Below are 15,813 nucleotides of genomic sequence, written 5' to 3' on the forward strand. Positions count from 1 at the left end.
ACACTTTTAATCAGTTTTCAATTTCCAGCCTTGTACAATCCGCTTTTTGCTTTGACATTACATTAGTGCTATTGCTATCTTTTGCATTCATTATTGTGAAGGGTTTGCATTGGGCCCAGAAAATACAAACATGTTACGCTAATAGTAGTAAAGTAGTATGTATTTGGCTGCTCAAATATCAAGGCCGTTTCCTGAAGGTTTTAGGTTCTAACCCACCCAGTCTCATAATTTACTTACTTCAGTTTACTTCAGCTTACATGGTTTACTTACTTATCCTCTTCATCCCATGAGAGACATGAGGCCGCAAATTAATCTCATGATTAATCGGATAAAACCATCAGAAAGATGTCTTTACATTCTAAATTTTGTTGGGTTTTCCATTTTTTTCTTGTAATTCTCACAATGTTTTACTTCCACATTTAGTTTATACTCAAATTTTTATTTTATAGTAGTTTTGCATCAAAATCTAAGCAAAAACACGAAGTTCATGTATGGGTTGCACTTGCATGCTTTCTGTAAGCGACTGGGCTGTCGGTGTGTAAATATTCTTACAGGAACTGCTCAACCATTGTCATGACAACATCACATAGTTACATATTCCCATCTGCAACCGCGGGAGGTAATAACTGCAGATGAATCTTGGTGGTCCCCATAAACTGTTCCAGGAATATACCAAACTGACCCATGCACGTTATGCAATACAAGCAAAAGATTACATTTTGTGCACATGAGCATTTTCCAACATGCTTCTTTTCTGGTGCTACGTTTGCTTTGAGCAAATCAAAATGACACAACTGTTACTGTATTTATTTTTATTTCCAAAAACTTTACAGCAGAATAAATGGCACAAAGGCTATGAATGAGTAAAAAAAAAAAAAAAAGTGCAACTTTGAGAGCAGACTGAAAATACAGAAAATTTCTGAACGGAAGGTGCAAATCCAATTGATTATAGTTTGTTAAACCAATACAAAGACCTGTTGTCCTCACTGAGCAGAATCAACCGGTCCACATCAATTTAGATATGAGAAAAAATGATCTCAATAAGAGAAAAACCGGGGAGCATTCACAAATTCACTGTGATCAATCAAAGCGTTTGATCATGAGAAAACAGATAATGACAACATACAGATTGATTTGCAAGCATTGCATTAAAATACTAAGTCAGATCTCGAAGCAGCCAACATAGAGATCGCTTGCCAAAATAATTTCATGCAACGTGGTGGTGCGCGGACCATTCCGGCCTCACCCACCACCACATCTCTGGGGGCGCCGGGTGTGACGCAACGGTTTAAGTAACAGTGTTTGTCACAGACCATCGACACGAAACACTGCAGAAGATCAAACACTGCTCTGGCAAACATACAGACATGTTAGGCAAGAGTTCCATTGCTTATGCGACCCAAAGCCCTTGCCAGCAATTTCCTGAAAACATCACTTCTGTTTCCAAAACATTATTGCCTTCTTCTCATAGGATAGGAGGTCATTTCTGCAGTATTTGCAAGGCGGAGGAAGCATTCAGAGATTTCCATTAGCTAAGGATGCCATTAGATTACGACACAAACTGTTCCACCTAACTCTATGCAGTTCTGTTTGCTTTATCCACATGTTCCACCTATAAAACACTTTTCCCCTGCTAAGAAGTCAATTCTAATAAAGAATCTATAAGCACTTTTTGATAATTACATTCTGTTTCTACACAATCCATGTACGAAGTGTAAAGCTTTGATTTACTGACAGATTAAAATGTTTGTTTGTTAAAAAAATTGTAACTCTGTTATCATTTGCTCATCTTCATGTCATTCCAAACTCATATGGTTACTTTATTCTGAGGAACTAAAAAGGAGAAGTTTAGCAGAATGTTCATGCTGCACTATTCCATACAGTGAGAGCGAATGAGGACGAATATACCCAAAAAAAAAAAAAAAAAAAAAAACCCAGATACAAGTAATTTTTGAAGCCACACCATGTTCATACAGTATGTGTTTTTGAATTCCAGTGCACTGATTTTCCATTGGTTTTCTATGCAAACATGTGCGAAACAGACATCTTTGACCATTGCGCTTGTGTATTTTGCAATGTCTTGTGCACTGTGAAAAAAAAACGTGCACAAGTGAAAAGACATTCAACTATTTAAAATCACATCTCAAGACCATGCATTTTTCCTACTCCACTTCCTGTAAAACTGTGTTCCTCGTAATTGGTCCCTAACAGACCAACATTTATGGTTGGTGGCCATTGAATTAGTCATAACCAACTGTGACACCAATTTGAAGACATGTGAAAGATTTTTGAATTGTGATAGAAGGGAGTATTTTGAGTGAATAACTTTTTGGTCTGTTGGGAAGATTCACAATGTAGCTGTAGAGTCGTATGGACTATTTTTATGGTGTTTTGTCATTTTTGGAGCACCACAGAGATTTTTTCCTCCATTGATGTTTATTGTATGGTATGGTGCCCGTAAGGTGACATGTTTGGTTCACTTAATAACACGACATAATAATGGGAACATAATGGGAACGAGTGGCCACGAGATTAATACGAAAACAAACCTGCGTGACCATAGCAACCCTGGATTATCAAAAATAGATAAAACATTTTTATTAACATTAAAAATTTAATTTAATATTTGTATATTATTATTCTTCTTCTTATTATTATTATTACTACACTAACTTTTTAGGGCTGTATTTTTATATTGTTATATATGCTTATTTCCCCTTTCAATTTATGTATCGCTTTACCTAGTTAACGTTTTGTATAATTATGCTAGCATTTGCTAGCCTGCCGTATATTTCGTAAATAAACGCCTGACAATTATGCCAATAAAGTTTTGACTTTATGATTGTATTTATGCCCATGTGTGATGGTAAATGAGCGTGATGTGTTTTCATTTACAAATGAAAGTACATGAATGATTAATTCCTCAATGAAATACTATAGCATTTATAATTATGGTCTATTAATTAGCCGAATTTTTTTTTAATATATGTTAAATTTAAACTGCAAAAATTCCAGCAAAAATTCCAGTCAGCATAATCAAAGCTTTATTGGCATGTCGAGCATTTACAGTAGGCTATTATTTACAAAAGTAATCAGAACATTAAGAGATTGAAATGAAGGGAAAAATTAATATAAACGAATATAAAAATATAACCAATAATAATAGGCTAATAATAATAATAATAATAAATATAGCTGCAAGTAGCAATTGCGGGGCCGAGCACTCCAGAAGCAAATTGAGGAGCTAGGCATGGCATGGAGCATCAGACCAAACGCAACAATGAGTAATAAAAGCAATTTTAGGATGATTGTAATTGAAATGGCTGAAAAATCATAAATACAACCACTAGTAATATGATTAAATGGCTTATCACTTTTTACCAACAGATGGCGCTGTAATCAAATCCTTTTGGTGTGTTTCTGGTCATGGTCTCAATGGTACATACAAAGTTTCGTAATGGTACACCAATGCATTTGTAAAATATAGCAACATAATCTATTGTAGTCGATGGCAATTTCATATTTTGTTCAATTATAGCGCCACGAAGAGGTGAAGAGTTTTTAGAGTGTGCCCATACATGCGTGTGTCATTTGCCACTTACTATCAAATTTTGGCAATTGGGCATTGGCATATAGCAGGCCCGCTATGTTTTCGAATTTCCTACAGTGGTTTTGTGTCAATTGGAGTAACGGTTTCTAAGATATTGGCAAATGTTTTTTAAGTGCTAAAATGCAATGTTGCACAAACCTTAAGGCAAAACCTAGCATGTTTGGTATCGCTGGACTCGGCAAGGATTCAGGAGTCTACAAAGGCGACTCCCATGAAAATAAGTCGACCACACCCAAAGTTATAAGCATGTGTATATTTGATTTTACCACTAGGTGACGCTGACTCGAAACTTCTCAGGCTCCTTCAGGGCATCGTGCTGATGACTCATACCAAGTTTTGTGACCATACATCAATGTGTTCATAAAATATAGCATTTTACTACAAAATCCAAAATGACAGACGCCCAAAATGGCTGAAATGGGAAAATTTGAAGTCATTCGACTCAGCATGATGCACCCAATCTAAAGAGACCAGTTTTGTGATTTTTAGCCAATCCATTTAGAAGTTATAAGCAAAAATATTATTTTTAATAATATTATTATTCTCCTGACCACTAGGAGGCACAGTGCCAAAAAAACTGCAGGTAGTCTCAGGTCATGCTTATTATAACACTCACCAAGTTTGGTCTCAATACGCCAAACTGTTGCGGAGATATAGCCCCATAACCATTTTTGCGTGCTTTTTGTCGAATTCGTTCGCGTGTTATTCGAGAACAGTTTAAAGAATCAACTTGAATTCCATAACTTTTTGCCAGCATGGTCTGAAGTGATCTGAGGCAATTTTGGCGTGAATAGCGGAAAATAGCAGAAAAACTAAAGAGCCTTACAGTTCAAAAGTTATTAGCATAAACATAAATGAAACTTTGGACAGGTGGTGGCGCTAGAGCAGGGGTGTCAAACTCAGTTCCTGGAGGGCCGGAGCCCTGTAGAGTTTAGATTCAACCCTAATTAAACACACCTGATTGAACTAATCAAGTCCCTCTGGGTTATTTGAAAACTACATGGTATGTGTGTTGGAGCAGGGCTGGAACAAAACTCTGCAGGGCTCTGGCCCTCAAGGAATTGAGTTTGACACCCCTGCACTAGAGGGTTTCAGTTAGAGACTCTAAATTTGCTATGGTTAATTTTGAGACTATACTCTATCAGTGTGCCAAATGTTACAACTTTAATGCAAGCAGTTCTATGGGCTGCCATAGACTCAATAGCGGAAGAAGAAACGGAAGAAGAAGAAGAACACCAACCATTTCAATAGGTGCCTATGCACCTTCGGTGTTTGGCCCCTAATAAAAATATACAAATATTACTGGAAAAAGATGATCAGTTAATGGACTTAAAAGACTGTAGGATGGATAAATGTGTTTTCTTGTAGGCCTATTTTATATTATGCACTTTATGTAACATTTATTCATGATAAACTTCATTTGAATGTTGACTATCGTATGTAATACAGTCCGGTAGCCAAGGTCTATGGATAATATATGTATGGTTAATATATGTTATATAATGAATCCATCTCTGATAATCCCAGGTTGCTGTGGTCATGCAGGTTTGGTTATGCATTAAACTCGTGGCCACGAGAAAAATATGTAGTTCCCTCAACACAGCATCTGGAGGCCACGACAAAAGGATGTCTTTACCTCGACAAAATGATCTCGTGGCCACGACATAATATGATGATAATAAGAAAGTCATATGAGTTTACAACAACATAAGAATGATAGACCCACTTTTTGGATGAGCTATCCATTTAAAATTCTGACATGCAACAGAATCTTGCAAACCTCTTGCTACCAAGACAAAGAATAACCTGTGAGTGCTTTTCAGAATGAAACTTGAGCAACTGTTTCCTTCTGGTATCCAGCTGTGTTGTTTTTCAGATATTTCTTGGCCTTCATGTCACCCTTTCTGACCTTGACTTTCATTTTCCAAAGTACAAGTTACTTGAAAACTTTAGTAAACCAGACAACCTACATTTTATGACTAATAAACCAATTCCTGTTTGAAACCCAGTGAATATGCGACGATCTAGACCAGTGGTTCTCAGCCAGTTTTGTTTCAAGACCTACATTTTACAAAGGACATTAAATGGCAACCCAACACAGTATCAAAATTTATTATACAAAAGATTCATCATACAAACGTGAACTCGCATAAAACTCGCATAAAACTTTAAAATCAAACATTAATATCTATTGGTTGATTTAGAACTGGTTTTTGACACATTTTTGGGTCTCAACCAACCAGTTAAGAAACACTGATCTAGACTACAACCAGGTAGCCATGCTGTGTTGAACATTTTTAAACATCGTAAAGCTGCAGTACACACATAAAACCAAGGTGCTGATTCAGTCGATCTAGATGATTTAGAAAGGGTATGGACCCACAATAATGGTGAGTCTCAGCAGTGAGCTGGAACGGTAGCTCAAGACATTACTCTGGGTGACCATCTCCAGGTCCACAACATGTTCTCTAGGTCCAGTCAAAGCTTTGGTCATCACCAACATGGCACTTACATTACTGGAGCGCTGAAAGACAAAGAAAAAGCTAATCACTGAAGAGGCTTCACCACGAGACAGTGATATAAATCACAGTAATCCATTTTTTAATGTAACAGGGTTGATACTAAACCTATTTTGAAAAAGGAATGTCATGGGTTTAGACACAACTAAGAATCTCTTACATTCTCTATTAGCTTTTATTGTTTACAGTTATATTGCCCTGCTCAATTGTTCAACTCTGTTATGGGAAAGCAATAGTGATCACTCTTTTACAGAAAAAAATATTTTCTTGGCAGAAAGCAGAAGAATGCTAACTGTAAATAATCTGGTGTTGTGCTGTGCCAGCTAAGGAGGTTACAAGACATTTTTGCACTGATCTTCAACCCTAGATATTTTAAATGTAACAGGGTTTGCACTAAAAATGTTTTGCAAAATAAATATTGTGGGTTCAAACACAGGTGAGTCTCTATCAGTTTTTTTTATTATGTTTACAGTTATATTGTCAAGTTCAAGTTTGTCAGTCTTGACAAAAAGCACAAGAATACTGATTGTAAATAATAATCAGATTTTGTGCACTTATCTACAATCCAGTGACATTCAACCCCATACATCTTAAATGTAACAGTGTTGAAGTTTAACCTGTTTTGGAAGAGAAATGTGACCGGTTCATACAAAGGTAAATAGACTGTATCTTACAGTCTTTGTCAATTTTTCATTATGTTTACATTGTAGTTACATCATCACTCTCAATAGTTCAACTCCAAAGTATAAGAATGCATGGTATAAAAGTATAAGAATTGCAAAAGTATACAAATGACTGTAATCTAGTGTTATGCAATGATATTTGCTAGCTGAGGTGTTTATTAGACATTTTTGCATCTTCAGTCCTGTAACTTTAACCCCAAAACACTTTAAATGTAGGGTGGACAACAGAACATGTTTTTGGTAGAGGAATTCCATGGGTTTAAATAGAGTATAAAAGCAAGTATCTCTCATTAAAAAAATATTGGGATTTCATTATATTAAGTTATTTTGACAAGATCAATAGTTGGTTTATTATGGGAAAATAAAAGTCCTTTACAAAATACTAATATTTTCTAGGCAAAAAGCACAAGAACATTACGTCTAAATAAGCTAAAGATGTTATTATACTTATTTTACCTGTGATGTTTTTATACTTATTTTTTTTTGATTTTGTTGTCACAAACTTTGGAAAATAAATGTCTTTGGTTAATATCTATTCGATTATAATGTGCTATTTAATTATTAATGCTTGAAAGTAATATGTCTAAAATTTAAGCAATCTACTATGTTTAATAAGTTATACATCCAAACTGTTACAGTATTGAAATAACATAGAACTGAAAGTGTTAGGTTTATGGTTAGTAACAACTCAGTGCTGAGTACAGTACGTTACTCTTAAAAAAAGGCAATTCATTACTAGCTAATAATATCTTATACAGTGTAATTAAATTAGTGAATTAATTACTCTTTCTTAAAAAAAGTATTGCATTACTTATTAATTACTTTCTAAATCTTGTATATCTAAAACCTCTAACACAAGGATAGACATGAAACTGCCATTTTAATTTTTTCAAATAAACAATATAAATTGCATAAATTATTCTTGAACTGACCAAAGTATTTAAAGGGAGAAGGTTACATTAAAACATACATTTTTACATTAGATGTTAAACTTTGATGTTTAATCCACAATTGTTTTATACAGAATTTTCTATAGTTTATACAGTTTAATGCTATTACATTAGAAGTAACAGTAATTAAATTACAGAAAAGCTAATAGTGATCCCTTACTTTACTTTTAAAGGGAAAGTAATTAAATTAGTAGTTAATTACTAAGTAATACATTACACCCAACGCTGGTAAAAATAAATAACTAACTGCAAGGCTGCAATCACAGATCTTACCCTCAGGTAGAATTCTCCTCCCTCGTTGCCGGATTTAATGGTGAAGGTGTTTACCATGTTGGGGTAGACACTGGTAGCTTGAATCTGGAAGATATCCGCAGGCACTGAGCGTTCGGAAAAGATGCTCATGTACTTGTAGACAATGACAGGCGGCAGTCCTCGGCAAACATTTGGTGACTGGCACCTACAGCGTCTGTTGATAGAGAGGTAAACAGTTTGTCAAACAGATTTGAGGATCAATTAATAAAACTTTTTTTTTCCTGCAACACAGGATATGATTTTATCAGGAGATTAGACGCACCCTTCGCCTGTTTTGACGTATGGCTCACGGCAGGGGTTTCTGGGATAGCAACGGAATCCTCCATAGTAATTCCAACACATTTCATCTTCTCTGCAGTTGTGTGCTGTTTCACACTCGTTTATATCTATTAAAGAGATAGTTCGCCCAAAAATTAAGACCTTCGTTCATCTTCAGAACACAAATTAAGATATTTTTGATGAAATCCGAGAGCTTTCTGACCCTCCCATAAACAGCAAGGATCCTTTCCCGGATCAAAGCTCAGAAACGTAGCAAGGACATCGTTATAATAGTACACGTGACATCAGTGGTTCAACCATAACTTTACAAAGCTACGAGAATACTTTTTGTGCGCAAAGAAAACAAAAATAATGACTTTATTAAAAATTTTGTCTCCTCCGTGTCACACTATAGTGTAATTTTGGAGAGTATCACATACGAAAACAACAAATGCTGTTCTGTGTCAGCAGCACCGTATGTGTAGAGAGCTCTCGGATTTCATCAAAAATATCTTAAACTGTGTTCCGAAGATGAACGGAGGTCTTACGGGTTTGGAACAACATGAGGGTGAGTAATCAATGACAGAATTTTCATATTTGGGTGAACTAACCCTTTAACGGGTTGGAAAAGATTTAAGTTTCAAGAGTTTAATGTCATATGTACAGGAAACAGTCTGTTACACCATACAATAAAAAAAGGTCAATGAGTATCTTCTGAAGCCACTTCAGGAGCCTGGCAGAAACTGGAATGTACCTTGGCACATCCGCGTCCCTTGGAGCTGGTATCCATCAGGACACACACACTGGTATCCGCCGGGCTGATTCACACACTGGAACTGGCACATGTAATTTGAGAATTCACACTCATTGATATCTGGAAAACACGAATGAGAATGAAACTCACAGAATGACATAATATTGCTCATTACTGTGGTTACTGTCAATTTAATGTTTGTGGACCTAATCTTGATTACCACAGATAACACTGTACTAACATAGGACAACCAGAAAGTGTCCACATGCTTTAAGTCTTCATCTAAAACAGTATATCAACAGTCAAGGATGATGACTATATTCCATAATCAGATTTTCCATAATCATTCTAATTCTAACAGCAAAGTCCAAACCACAATGATGACAACACAGAGAAACAATCTTGTTAAAGTCACTTTCAGAACTATTTATTTCCAGCTGATGAGCAGTAAACACTGACAGCCAATCAGAATCCAACTGACTTTAAAGGGCATGAGCATTTAAAGTGGCAGATGACAAAATTGTTATCAGAAAGTTATCGTCCTTTGGTTTTGACTAGTTATCATTCTTGGTGTAAACTAAGTTTTTTTGTTTGTTTGTTTTTGATTGAAATAGTCCTCCTGGTATCTTCCTTTTAAACAAATGCCACGTAATTTAATATATTTAATCGTCAAATGCAAAGACATTGAGATGTTTTAAGAGTGGCTTAAGTGTGCAAATACTTTTAGTGCTAAGTAGCTTGTAAAAGACCATTTAAATAGCCTATCAAAGTACCTCACTTAATGTCTTTTGAATGTCTTATATAACCAAATATTCACATTATATAATTAAACCTACTTCAAATGTAATGTTTATCTTTGTTTCAGTTTGCCTAAGGATAGCATGCTAACAGATTAGCCTGCTAAGATAACATTGCCATTGGAAAGCATGCAATATGCAAGTTACTAGAAGTAATTAAAACAAAACTTAAAATTTACTTTATATCATAATATATATATAAAAATAAACCGTTATCACCTTGAAATACTGTTTGATTATGATTATATTGTTCTGATTGGCTACAACAGGATAGTGTGATAACTTTTTGTAGATGTTAGCTGTCAATACATTATTTGTTTACATACACATCAAGATTAATGTTGATGAAATCTGATGCAAGGTTTAAAATATCCAGGTATATTCAAATTATATTTACTTTCAAAAACTTCAAAGGTTATACTTTTTAAAATACATTAAAAAAAAAAAATAACCTTGGCAGGAGACTGAGTCTGAAGCCAGTTCATATCCGACTTCACACTGGCAGATGAAAGAGCCAATCAGATTGTAGCACTGATGTTGGCATGGGTTTGCAGTAATACATTCATTCACATCTGTAAAAAAAAAAAAAAACACACACAATTGAACATTAATGATAGATGATGAAATTAAAAATGAGAGTGCATGAGTAATAAACCAAATAACTGGTCATTGCCAATTGCCTATTTCATTCAGTCCCTTAAATATAACACTAATAATGGCACTTATTTAAAACAACAGGTAACATATTCCAAAACACACATCTTTTCTGCACTCCTAATCATTCTTTGGTATGTCTGGCGAGGTTTCCAGCTTCGTTCTGGAGTGCAGAAAGTGTCCTATCACGCTGTGAGGGCCATCGTGGGTGGCCTGCGCTTATCTGCCAGGTTTGGTCAAGTAACTGTATACAAAGGCCTAAGAATAGGCCAGTTTTCTGTGATTCATATACAGACTATTGGATGTGCAACACGTGTGAGTGCAAAACCTCCTCATCCAAACAAGGCGGATTCTTCCTAGGCTCCTAAGTGACCTATTTGAGGCATTAATGGGAGAATAATGTCACCGCACAGATCCGAAGACCCCCGGGAGGCCTCTTGCCGAGTGTTTCCAAAGCTTTGCTGACCAGCGTTTGGGCCCTTTCAGGGGGTTCAGCACTGCTGTTATCCAATCTGGCCGGAAAAAATGAGGCAAGGCCTCGCGGGCAAGAGTTCAGATGAAAAACATGCTTTTTTTTCTTGCCCACCTCTTTGAGAGAGACACACCTGGAGTCTGTGATCACCCACATGACGGTGATTTGATTCCAGCAAACCGGTGTTAGATTCCAGAGGAATCACTGCCAAGGCACTTCTGAAAGAGACTGGCCGAAAATATGTAAACATTGCAGGAAGGCTGACTCTGTTTTGCGGGAAGAGGCCCGAGCTAATTGTTGACTCATTTTAATGGGCTGATAGATACATGTCCTGACCCATACTTCCTCAAACAAAACCACATAAACTCTGGTAGCTGGATTATAACAAAAAGTATAGTCGCTGAAGGGCCATTTGAACCGAGGTTAGTCTCCAAGAGCATGTGCGCGAACCAACCAAAAGTCCTTTTTTCTGAATGTCTGAAGAATATTGCACACAACAATGGCTTAAATCAAAAAACATTGGTTTGCACTACACACTTGTTTGCCTGGAGACAAAGTTTATGTATACCAGGTATCAGATTAATGGCATTATTATTATTATTATTATTATTTACAATTTATTTAATAATAATAATAATAATAATAATGATAAAGATAATTTAAATAAATTAAATTATATATTAATACAATAAAAAAAAAATGTATTTATTGATTGATTTTAATTTTGAACAATACTGCTTCAATGCTTATTAACATTTTTAAAAAGTCATGCGGTGCATCCAATGTGCACAAGCTATGAAAGAGAGGACAAGGTCAAGAAAAAGTTTAAAATATCATTTGAACTTTTTGACAGTGTTCAGGTGGTTAAATGTCATGTGGTGCAACTTGCCAAAAATTCATAATATTAGTGTTATATGCATTAAATATAGTTAGTCGCATTAAAATATTTAAAAGTTTCTTTTTCCAAGACAAAAACAAAAAATCTTAAATGAATAAAATTAAGTTTTTTTTTTTTTTTTTATTTCTCATGAGAAAAAAACTTTGGCCACTGAATAAAGAGTTATGTGGTGCGACCGACATACACATGCAGGAGAAGAAAAAAACAAACAAACATAAAATAGGAAATTATATGAAACAAGTTATCTGTAAGTATTTTTGAATATCAGAAGGTTAGGTCAGGCTGTAAAATGTCATGTGGTGCGACCCCTAAAATTTAAGAATTAATAATTCTTTCTGTGTAAAACAATTTTTAATATCTATTTAAAAAAGCTTATGTGAAAATAATTACTAAGACATGTAAATATAAAGTTAAATATATTATTACATGTTGATGGTTAAAACTGCATGACATTTAAATGGAAACATGAAACTGATATTAAAGCTGCAGCAGCAGCTATGTTTTGCTCCTTAATGTTATGATTCACCAGCAAGCAACAAAACCAAACAGTGCTAACCAGTAAAAGCCAACTTTGCCTAGTATTAAAATAGACACTGATCTTTCCTGAGCCTTTTAGCAGCAGTGGAATCCGTTATCAAGTATTACAGCAAACAGAATCAGTGCAAATGATTGCTTGTAGTATCTAATAAAATGATTTAAGATTGGGAAACAAATGTATTATTCTTGTTGGATGACATGTTAGTTGGCATGTCTTTGAAATTCTTGTCTTTCAGTCTCATCGTGAATGGTTTAAGCAATCTAAATTGTTTGCTTCTAACACAGGGATTCTGCGTGCTGTAACATGACTGAGCCCTCTATCAAGTTGGGAAAGAATTAGCACCATTAGCACACACACAAAAATAGTTTTATTCACCAGATAGAAGAAGATAGACCCAGAGGAAGCAGATTTCTGGCACTGCATCCTCTGAACAGACACAATGACTTCCCAAAGAATGACATCATAACTTCCCAAGGGGTCAGCGTTTGGCTTGTTTGCTTGTTAACTACACATTCTGCACAGAGAGATCATCTTCCGTCCAGTATTTTAAATATGGCCTCTCAAAATTAACTGTGTATGTTGACAAAATTTATATTTTGCAAACAACATTTATATCGATAATATTTCAGGTACTGGAAGCCTAAAAGCTGTAGGCTAAAAAGATAATTAAAATTTTTGCTACTAAGGAATTGTAAGCCACAGAATTATGAGTGTATCATCTACACACAAACTAAACTTCGCATATACACATTCCACTCATTCTTGTGAACAGTGTGTGCGAATCAGCATTTATAATTATTCTTCCATGGGCTTATGGGATAGAATAGTGTCCATTGGATGTGCCATCAAAAATCTTGGCGGAAGTAGTAAACCATCTAGGTTATTTCATGAATACTAAGGATTTTGACATACTACTATTTTGGCATTCTATATAGTACATCTATTGTCTATAAGTATGCGGTTTTGAACCAATTAACCAAACACACAATCAAATTTATGTGAAAATCTAATTTGATCATTGTGAAATTTAGTGTATATGTGAAGGGTGTCCACAAGAAGCTATGTACAATATTTTGTGAGAATTGGACACAAGGTGGTGCTATAATTCATTTTTGCTCATAGAATCTAAATTAATCTGTGTCTTTGAATGTGTGTATGTGTCTTTGCAATTTTTTTTTTTTTGCCATTTTGAATTTAAGGAAGCCCTGGGTACTATGGAAGGTTGTTTCCACCATGGCATAAAAAGCTTAGTAACTGTGACCTTTTATCTCACAACTACATCTCGCAATTGTGAACAAAAAAGTCAGGTTGGAGGAGTTTATATCTTGCAATTCAGAGTTTATATCTCACAATTCTGAGCTTATATCTCATGAATTCAGAGTTTATTTTTCACAATTAAGATTTTATGTTATGAATTCAGAGTTTATTTTACACAATTCAGATTTTATTTCTCACAATTCAGTGTTCACATCTTGCAATTCTGAGCTTATATCTTGAAATTCTGAGTTTATATCTCGCAATTCTGAGTTTATGTCTCACGATTCCGAGTAAATGTCGCAATTCTGAGTTTGTCTCATGATTCCGAGTAAAAGTGTCGCAATTATGAGTTTGTCTCAAGATTCCGAGTAAATGTGTCGCGATTCTGAGTTTGTCTCAAGATTCCGAGTAAATGTCGCAATTCTGAGTTTGTCTCACGATTCCGAGTAAATGTGTCGCGATTCTGAGTTTATGTCTCACGATTCCGAGTAAATGTGTCGCGATTCTGAGTTTGTCTCACGATTCCGAGTAAATGTGTTGCGATTCTGAGTTTGTCTCAAGATTCCGAGTAAATATGTCGCGATTCTGAGTTTGTCTCAAGATTCCGAGTAAATGTCGCAATTCTGAGTTTGTCTCACGATTCCGAGTAAATGTGTCGCGATTCTGAGTTTATGTCTCACGATTCCGAGTAAATGTGTCGCGATTCTGAGTTTGTCTCACGATTCCGAGTAAATGTGTCACGATTCTGAGTTTGTCTCAAGATTCAGAGTAAATGTGTCGCGATTCTGAGTTTATGTCTCACGATTCCGAGTAAATGTGTCGCGATTCTGAGTTTGTCTCACGATTCCGAGTAAATGTGTCGCGATTCTGAGTTTATGTCTCACGATTCCGAGTAAATGTGTCGTGATTCTGAGTTTATGTCTCACGATTCCGAGTAAATGTGTCACGATTCTGAGTTTTTCTCAAGATTCAGAGTAAATGTGTCGCGATTCTGAGTTTATGTCTCACGATTCTGAGTAAATGTGTTGCGATTCTGAGTTTGTCTCAAGATTCCGAGTAAATGTGTCGCGATTCTGAGTTTGTCTCAAGATTCCGAGTAAATGTCGCAATTCTGAGTTTGTCTCACGATTCCGAGTAAATGTGTCGCGATTCTGAGTTTATGTCTCACGATTCCGAGTAAATGTGTCGTGATTCTGAGTTTGTCTCACGATTCCGAGTAAATGTGTCACGATTCTGAGTTTGTCTCAAGATTCAGAGTAAATGTGTCGTGATTCTGAGTTTATGTCTCACGATTCCGAGTAAATGTGTCACGATTCTGAGTTTGTCTCAAGATTCCGAGTAAATGTGTCGCGATTCTGAGTTTATGTCTCACGATTCCGAGTAAATGTGTCGCGATTCTGAGTTTATGTCTCACGATTCCGAGTAAATGTCGCAATTCTGAGTTTGTCTCACGATTCCGAGTAAATGTGTTGCGATTCTGAGTTTGTTTCAAGATTCCGAGTAAATGTGTCGCGATTCTGAGTTTATGTCTCACGATTCCGAGTAAATGTCGCAATTCTGAGTGTATGTCTCAAGATTCCGAGTAAATGTGTCGCGATTCTGAGTTTGTCTCACGATTCCGAGTTAATGTGTCTCAATTCTGAGTTTATGTCTCACGATTCCGAGTAAATGTGTCGCGATTCTGAGTGTATGTCTCACAATTCCGAGTAAATGTGTCGCGATTCTGAGTTTATGTCTCAAGATTCCGAGTAAATGTGTCGCAATTCTGAGTGTATGTCTCACGATTCCGAGTAAATGTGTCGCAATTCTGAGTGTATGTCTCACGATTCCGAGTAAATGTGTCGCGATTCTGAGTTTATGTCTCACGATTCCGAGTAAATGTGTCGCAATTCTGAGTTTATGTCTCACGATTCAGAGTAAATGTGTCACGATTCTGAGTGTATGTCTCACGATTCCGAGTAAATGTGTTGCGATTCTGAGTGTATGTCTCACGATTCCGAGTAAATGTGTCGCGATTCTGAGTTTATGTCTCACGATTCCGAGTAAATGTGTCACAATTCTGAGTTTATGTCTCACGATTCCAAGTAAATGTGTCGCGATTCTGAGTTTAT

At 35.8% G+C, this 15,813-nt stretch overlaps 1 protein-coding gene across 2 annotated transcripts in view; it reads right to left on the reverse strand.

The window, feature by feature from the left end:
* Positions 1–797: 797 nt before the first annotated feature.
* The window catches only part of LOC109085398 (EGF-containing fibulin-like extracellular matrix protein 1), a 19,755-nt gene continuing 4,739 nt past the window's right edge, over positions 798–15,813 (reverse strand). For both annotated transcript variants that reach the window (XM_042749690.1, XM_042749691.1), the window contains exons 5-9: positions 10,336–10,455; positions 9,087–9,206; positions 8,337–8,460; positions 8,036–8,228; positions 798–6,134 (exon numbers count right to left, since the gene is read on the reverse strand). In XM_042749690.1, coding sequence (XP_042605624.1) covers positions 5,973–6,134; positions 8,036–8,228; positions 8,337–8,460; positions 9,087–9,206; positions 10,336–10,455 — 719 coding nt within the window. In that variant the 3' untranslated portion in view covers positions 798–5,972. The remainder of the gene's footprint in view (positions 6,135–8,035; positions 8,229–8,336; positions 8,461–9,086; positions 9,207–10,335; positions 10,456–15,813) is intronic.

Source organism: Cyprinus carpio, chromosome B22 (genome assembly GCF_018340385.1).
Source record: "Cyprinus carpio isolate SPL01 chromosome B22, ASM1834038v1, whole genome shotgun sequence".
In the NCBI taxonomy this organism is placed as follows: Eukaryota; Metazoa; Chordata; class Actinopteri; order Cypriniformes; family Cyprinidae; genus Cyprinus; species Cyprinus carpio.